At 29.8% G+C, this 8,566-nt stretch overlaps 1 protein-coding gene across 1 annotated transcript; it reads right to left on the bottom strand.

Annotated features, from left to right (window-relative positions):
• Nucleotides 1-267: 267 nt before the first annotated feature.
• fads6 (fatty acid desaturase 6) lies at nucleotides 268-8,143 on the bottom strand. The gene is made up of 4 exons (XM_073828929.1): nucleotides 7,969-8,143; nucleotides 7,471-7,655; nucleotides 5,010-5,189; nucleotides 268-3,213 (listed from the first exon to the last, which is right to left on the bottom strand). Exons 1-4 carry the CDS (start codon nucleotides 8,099-8,101, stop codon nucleotides 3,064-3,066), a joined length of 648 nt encoding a protein of 215 aa, XP_073685030.1. The 5' UTR covers nucleotides 8,102-8,143; the 3' UTR covers nucleotides 268-3,063.
• Nucleotides 8,144-8,566: the final 423 nt, after the last annotated feature.

The raw sequence follows: 8,566 nt of genomic DNA, 5'->3' as shown, positions 1-8,566 counted from the left end.
TTTAATTTAATCCTTTATTTAAAAATATTACTTTAATATTATTTTTTACTCACCCTCATGTTGTTCCAATCTGGTCAGACTTTCTATCATCTATGGATCGCAGGAAAACATGCTATTTACATACAATGCAAGATAAAATTGGCCATACAATAACACACCATAAAAGCAACATGAAAGGCATCTATATGAATTGTCTTTTGAATTCATACAATAGCCTTGCATTGTGGGAAAACCTTCCAGAATCATTGTAACACTACATCAAAAGAGTTGAATATCTACTTCAATTTATTTGGTCAGTAAAATCAATGCAACGCTCATTTTAAATGAAAGAGGAGAGCAACATTCACACACTCATCTCAGTATCACACACTTACATTCATGAACATTCAGCAAAAGCAAGTCAGAGATGAATGATTTTGGTTAAAATCACTGAATCATAAACAAAAACTCCTCCCAAATCAGTGCATAAGTACAACTGTAGCACTGTGAATATGATTATTATGTGTAGCTCATATAAATGCAATGCATTTCACACATATTCATTAGTTACATGTACTCATCTCTACTGTGTGCTGCATTAATATTGTACAGAGATTACAGGATTGTTGTTAGCAGATTTAAATGTCAACCTACATCTTGTTTCTGTCTCCTATATTTGATTTAACATAGTGAGACAGCATTTTAAGACATCATAGTCATTATGCCCTCAAGATACCTTCATTTGGCCAACATTTTAAAAGCAGCATCACATATAACCTTGGCTGAGAAGACAATCGTATAATGCATTGCAAGCTCCATTAGAATCAATTGTCTCCTGTAGAGTTGCAGCTCATCAAAAGTCTCTTAAAGGGACAGTTCACCCAAAAATGCTAATTCTGTCATCATTTATTCATTCTCCACTTGTTCCAGACCTGTATTGAGTTTTTGTTCTTCTTCTGAACACAAAAGAAAATATTTTTAAGAATGCTGGTAAGCAAACAGTTGACGGTACCCACTGACTTCTGTAGTATGGAAGAAAATACAATGGAAGTCAATGGGTACCGTCAACTTTTTGGCTACAAACATTCTTTAAATTACTTTTTTGTGTGTTCAACAGCTGAAAGACATACAGGTTTTCTCATTTTTAAGTATATCTTAATGCATTTTCATCTTTTTTAAAAGATGCTCTCTTTGCATGACGTTGCTTGTTGTAAAGCCAACACAAATTTACTTTTATGGGAATGCAAATACAACAAAAGTATGCAACGTTTTTTTTTAGTTTTGCTAAAGATAATAAAATAGTGTCAATAATTTAAATGAATATAATGTATATTTTTTGAGAATGAAAAAAACAACTATAGCATGAAAAAATGGCCATATTTTATTTTTTCTGAATTTAAAAGTGTAAATAATGTAATTTTTTGAGCATGCAAAAACATTTTTACATTTTTTTAAGATGAGTGGAAGTCAATGGGTACCGTCAACTGTTTGGCTACAAACATTTTTTAAATGTCTTTTTTTGTCTGTGTTCAACAGCTGAAAGACATTCATACAGGTTTTCTCCTTTTTAAGTATATCTTAATTGCATTTTCATCTTTTTTAAATGAAAACATACTCTCTTTGCATGACATTGCTTGTTATAAAGTTAACATGAATTCAAAATCAATTCTGTTTACTTTTCTGAGAATGCAAATACAACGAAAGCATGCAAAACAAGGTTTTTTTTTATTTTTGCTGAAGAAAATAAAATATTATAAATTATTTAAATGAATATAATGTATATTTTCTGAAGATGCAAAAAACAACTATAGCATGAAAAACTGCCATATTTAATTTTTTCTGAATATAAAAGTGTAAATAATGTTATGTTTGAGCATGCAAAATTTTTTTTTTTTAAGATGAGTGGTAGTCAATGGGTACTGTCAACTGTTTGTTTACAAACATTCTTTAAATGTCTTTTTTTGTCTGTGTTTGCCAGCTGAAAGACATTTAGTCTTTTTTAAATGAAAAGATGCTCTCTTTGCATGACGTTGCTTGTTATGAAGCCAACACAAATTTACTTTTATGAGAATGCAAATACAACAAAAGCATTTTTTTTAGTTTTGCTGAAGATAATAAAAGTGTCAATAATTTAAATAAATTTAATGTATATTTTTTTGAGGATGCAAAAACAACTATAGCATGAAAAAATGGCCATATTTAATATTTTCTTAATATGAAAGTGTAAATAATGTAATGAATGCAAAAAAATTTAAACTTTTTTTTTTTTTTTAGATGAGTGGAAGTCAATGGGTACCATCAACTGTTTGTTAACAAACATTCTTTAAATGTCTTTTTTGTGTGTGTTCGCCAGCTGAAAGACATCCATACAGGTTTGGATCAACTTGAGGGTGAGTAAATGATTAAATTATTCATTTTTAACCGAACTGTCCCTTTAAGTGACAGCAAAAGCAGCTCACTAAACTTTGGAACAAAGCTAAAGTGTGTCCTGTATAGATTAGGTGAAGTTTTATGCATATTTGAGTCTTCATACAGCTGCGTGTTGAAGCTAAGAGCTGATCTGGGGTCACAGGTCGCACACGGTAAGAGCTACAGTGCTGTATTATTATTAAGGCAATGATCTTTACATTCAATAATGTCATTTAGCAAAGCGAATAGGAAGCGCTAAATAGGAGTTCCTCCTTTGTACGTATATCTTAATGCATTTTCATCTTTTTTAAAGATGGCGTTGCTTGTCAAAATCAATTCCGTTTACTTTCTTATTTCACATTTCTGGTCTTTTCTCAATTCATCAGTGCATATTACTCTAAACAAACAGATGTTTAGCTTTGTAATCGTTCATCAAAATGTCATCCATTTCTGAAAGCACTTTCTTTATCAGCAGATGCCGTCATTTATTTTTCTTGTCGAATACCCTGTTTCTTTCATAAATATGTCACGATATGCAAGTAAAATGGTTTGTGAGCCGGTTTCATGTTGACTTTAATTCTAATGCCTTCACATGCACCAATTGAAAGTATAAAAATGTGGACGCTCATCGTGTCAGTGTCCATCTTCTCTTGTCTTTTGTTCTTCATCCCATCATCACTGGATTCCCACCAGTTCAGTGATGGGTGGGGCAAACACCATCAGCTCCTGATATTTGTGGAAGAACAGACACAAACGGGAGACATAACTGTCCTCATGATATGGCAGCTTCTTCTCCCTCAGATACTGAGATACTATGGGCTTCACCTGAGACAATAAACACATGCACATTCATTATTCATATTCATTTATTGCTATATAAATATTTATTTGGTACATTATCTTTATTGATTAGTTTATAATTTTGAATTAATCTTAATTTTTGTGAATTGTATTGTTACTTCATGCTGCATTATAATTTTATTTAAATATAAAATTGTTCATGTTTTTGCATTTTATTTATCACATATATATATATATATATATATATATATATATATTTATTTATCCTTTTATATTAGTATTGCTATTTTTAATTAATCTTGAATAATGTTAGTTCATTAATTCATTCCTCTTTATGAATTCTACTGTTACTTTTAATTAGTTGAAATGACCGTAACTTTATTTATGCTTCAATTTAATTTAATATTTAATTTTATTAAAAATATATATTTAATTTTTTTTTGTAACTTGGATTGTTTATTTGTTTATTTTACATTTTAATTTTAATCTAATACAATTTGTATATTGGATTTATTTTTTACATGTATATTTTTATTTGGCATGTTATCCTTATACATCAGTATTTTCATCAGTATTAGTTAATCTAGTTTGACTAATGTTTAATTAATAAGTTAAATTATTAATAAAAGTATTACTTTTGTGATTTATTTGTTATGGCTGCATTTTAATTTATTAAAATATTAAAATAAATTAACTAAATCATTTCTTGAAATTGAAATTGAATGATTTACATATATTGTAGCATATTCATTTGTTTTTAGCTTTTGGTGTTACTTTATTTGCTCATGCAGCATTTTAAGTTAATTCAATAAATTGCAGTAAATTAATGCATAATATTAAATAATTAAATATTTTCTATGCAATACTTAATTATTCCAATTATATAAATAAATATATTATTATAAATTATTATATTGTAGTATTAATAATTATATGTTATATTAATAACTATATGTTATATATTATAAAGTATTATAAATTCAATTATATATATATATATATATATATATATATATATATATATATATATATATATTACAAATTAAATTATTCAATTAACATTTAAAATAACAAATAACAACTTAATATCAAAATAATTAATTAAAACAATTAAAATGATTTCATTTTATAATTTAAGTTAAATCTTAGTTTAAATGATTAAATTAGTTTACATTATTTAAAAAATATTTTTTTTTTCTGAGAATGCAAATACAATAAAAGCATGAAGATAATAAAATAGTGTAAATAATTTAAATTATATTTTCTGAGCATGCCAAAAACACTAATATTTTTATATTTTCTGAAGATAAGTAGTTTAAATAATGTAATTCATATTTTCTGAGCATGCAAAAACAACTGTTTCCTTTTAAGATAAATAGTATAAATACTTTCATTTACATTTTCTGAGCATGCAAAAATAACTATAGCATCCAAAACACTGCTATATTTTATGTTGTCTAAAGATAAGAAGTGTAAACAATGTAATTCATATTTTCTGAGCATGCAAAAACGACATTTTTATATTATTTAAAGATGAGTAGTATAAAAATTAATGTATATTTTCTGAGCATGCAAAAAAAAACCTATTTTTATGTTTTCTAAAGATAAACAGTGTTAATACTTTAATTTACATTTTCTGAGCATGCAAAAATAACTTTAGCATTAAAAACTGCTATATTTTATGTTGTCTGCAAGATAAGAAGTGTTAATAATATAATGCATATTTTATGAGCATGGAAAAACAATAATTTAATTTTTGGGATGGGTTTTTTTTGTTTGTTTTTTTGTGTGTGTTTGTGGATGTCACTATGAATGTTTACCTTCAGGCACATGTTGTCAGACAGGAATGGGAAAAGGTGATGCTCTACATGGCAGTTAATAAGGGAATGACCAAAGGTCCAGTCCAGCAGCGGATTTCGGGGAAGGTTCAGAACGCCGTGCGTCATCTGGTGGATCCGTTTGGGCCGGTTAGTGGCAGAAAACATTGGCAGGCCGATGTGCTGCAAAAGCAGAGACACACAAACCAACTTTAAATAATGAAACTGCAACTACAGCTCCATTGTAACCAAAAAAAAGCTTATACTGCGCCTTGAAGCGATTCAACCTTTAGCTCAGTGTGCATTTGATCTTTAAGTAGGATGAAATGTGTTCAGCGGCCTGAGAGACGCCACTGACGCCACAGGGGACCCAAACGGACACAAACGCACAGGACAACAGCACATACAAGCATTTACATCACACATACTGTAACACACTGCAGCTATGAACCAGCAGCATTCAGTCCTGAACAAAGATCTCACACATCGCTGTGGGTCTCAGAGCGGACGGCCGCCCTTTAGAAAGCTTTAAACCAGCAAAAATACCTCTGAGGATCAGCACAATACAAAAGTACATTCACCCTGTGCTCTGCCTGGGAAAATCATGCGTGAATTGTTCTCTGCCACTCTACTTTTTTCTACAAACAAACCCTGTGAACCTCTGCGAGCAGGAGAGGAGAACAAAGCCGTATTGAGCGGGTCTCGCGGGAAAGGATGGGGAGACATACAAAGACAGGGATGGATTGATGCAGACTTGAGCTGAATAGCTTCCAAAGTTCACACTCAGAATGATTACTCTTATGAGCTCAAGAGAGACGACACAATAATGTAGTGCTGAAGTGTTACTGTACGGCGAGAGAGTTTTGTGGGTAGTAGATCGTGTGGTGGCTGGATAAAGCTCAGGACCAGAATGATAATAGTTGGAAAGAGTGATCCATTGATTAAACTATTGCCACTGTACCTTTGATTAAAGCTGCAATGTGTAACTTCTGTACATCACTTGCATGCAAAACAACTATATTTCTTTATTTTCTGAAGATGAGTAGTATAAATAGATTTTCTGAGCATGCAAATATAACTACAGCAGGCAAAATATATTTTCTGAAGATTGGCAGTGCAAAAACGGTATTAAAAAAGTTAAACGGTATTAATAATTTAATTGATATTTTCTGAGCCTGCAAATACAACTAAGGCATGCAAAACAACTGTTTTTTATATTTTCTGAAGATAAGTAGTGTAAATAATTGAAATTATATTTTCTGAGCGTGCAAAAACAACTACAGCATACATAACACTTTGGTAATTTTTTAAAGACAAATGCTAAAAAAAAGTATGTTTATGAGCATGCAAAAAGAACTATAGCATGCAAAAAACTGCCATATTTGACATTTTCTGAAGATAAGTAGTGTAAATAATGTAATTCATATTTTCTGAGCATGCAAAAACAACTATATTTCAATATTTTGTAAAGATAAGTGGTATAAATAATTTAATTAATATTTTCTGAACATGCAAAAACCATTATATTTTTTATATTTTCTAAAGAGAGGTAGTATAAATAATTTAATTTATATTTTCTGAGAATGCAAAACAACTATATTTTTAGATTTTCTAAAAAAAGTGGTATAAATAATTCAATTGATATTTTCTGAGCATGCAAAAACCATTATATTTTTATATTTTGTAAAGATAAGTGGTATAAATAATTTAATGAATATTTTCTGAGCATGCAGAAAACACTCAATTTTTATATTTTCTGAAGAGAGGTAGTATAAATAATTTAATTTATATTTTCTGAGCATGCAAAATAACTATATTTGTAGATTTTCTAAAAAAAGTGGTATAAATAATTCAATTGATATTTTCTGAGCATGCAAAAACCATTATATTTTTATATTTTCTGAAGGGAGGTAGTATAAATAACTTAATTTAGATTTTCTGAGCATGCAAAACAACTATAGCATGCAAAAACAACTATATTTTTAGATTCTCTAAAATAAAGTGGTGCAAATAATTTAATTGATTATTTTTTGGAGATTGCAAAATATTGTTATATTTTATGAATAATTTAATGAATATTTTCTGAGCATGCAAAAACAACTAGAGCATGCAAAAATGGCTATATTTTAATATTTTGTAAAGATAATTGGTATAAATAATTTTATTTATATTTTCTGAGCATGCAAAATTTTTTATATAGCAAAAACTATAATATTTTTAGATTTTCTGAATAATTTAATTTATATTTTCTAAGCATGCACAAATAGCTTTTTCTGAACTTGTAATTGAATTGAATTTTCTGAGCATGCAAAAACAACTAAATATAGTTAAAGCTACTGTTGTGTGATGCTATGGCTGTATATCTTAAACAACAGTAGAAAGAATGCAAATCCAAAACACCTTTAAATATACTGCTGCACTACCAAAAAAAAAAAAAAAAAAAAAAAATGGTGGTATATCTCACCTGAAATATGTTGACATGTATGTACGGCAAGGAGAACATGGCTCTGCACAGAAGCATGACCACCAGAGCGGAGCTGCACGACAGGCCCGACACGCACCTGAGCAGATAATACTGAGAAAAAAACCCCAGACACACACACAGGATGGTGCGCACGATCTGGAATGGAGACTGACCCTTCAGCTGACCTGAAACACATGCATAAAAACACAAATGAGAAAACATGTTGGAGGTTTCACAGATGATGAAGCTGGCATCAGCGCATACACTCCCCCTCAGAAGAGGTCATATGGAAATATATGGAAATGTAAACCAGCTCAGAGTTAAAATGAATTCAGTTGATGTGGTGTTCTAGGCAAAAAAAGTCATTTTAAATTAATTACTGATGTTTTAAAGCTAAAGTTGACCTCACAATGATTACATAAAATGTATCACTTGTGGCTTTATCTTATAAACAACTGAATAGGACGCACTGAAAAGCTGTGATTGTAAAGTGCTTACCAACAGCGACGATGGGTGTGATAATGGGGACAGCCAGCGGTGCAATGAACAGGTAGACGGATCGAGGCAGAAAAGGTATTTTCCAGGTGCTGGAGTCTCCCAGACCGATCACATTAGTGTAAGCATGATGCATCTTTACATGAGCATGAACGCCGGCCCGTGCAGAGAATGAGCCACACACCTGAGAGACAAGACGAATGAGAATGTCAGCTTCACATGATGCATGCAGGGGTACAAAAGAGACAATATTATACAATTTTTCAGAGTTTTAAGCATTGAAATGACAGAAAAGAATTGCACATAATTTCAAGGTGATCTATAAAATGTAAGTAAATAAGTGTCATTGATTATGTGACTCTTTGCACAGATGGTCAGATGTTCTTGCTTTCACCAATCTCAAAATTAAAATTAATTAAATAAAAAAAAAAATAATTTATTTTATTTAATTTTATCTTGTTTTATAATTTTATGTAAATTAAATTAAATTTAGATTATTAAAAAAAATACTCTTTGCACAGATGCTCAGATGTTCTTGCTTTAACCAAATCTCAAAATTAAAATTAATTAAATAAAAAAAAAATTAAAATTTATTTTATTT

This window comes from Garra rufa, chromosome 22 (assembly GCF_049309525.1).
Source record: "Garra rufa chromosome 22, GarRuf1.0, whole genome shotgun sequence".
Classification (NCBI taxonomy): domain Eukaryota; kingdom Metazoa; phylum Chordata; class Actinopteri; order Cypriniformes; family Cyprinidae; genus Garra; species Garra rufa.
Note: the sequence above shows the minus strand (reverse complement) of the source record. Positions and strands in the feature narration are given on the sequence as shown.

Bases quoted from the DNA above. Each gene is read 5' to 3' on its own strand.
- fads6 (XM_073828929.1), bottom strand. From the start codon at position 8,101: ATGCATCATGCTTACACTAATGTGATCGGTCTGGGAGACTCCAGCACC. The intron at 5,190-7,470 runs GTGAGATATACC...CTGCTTTTGCAG, and splicing joins TACATGTCAACATATTTCAG to CACATCGGCCTGCCAATGTT. The intron at 3,214-5,009 runs GTAAACATTCAT...TTATTGTCTCAG, and splicing joins CTGACAACATGTGCCTGAAG to GTGAAGCCCATAGTATCTCA.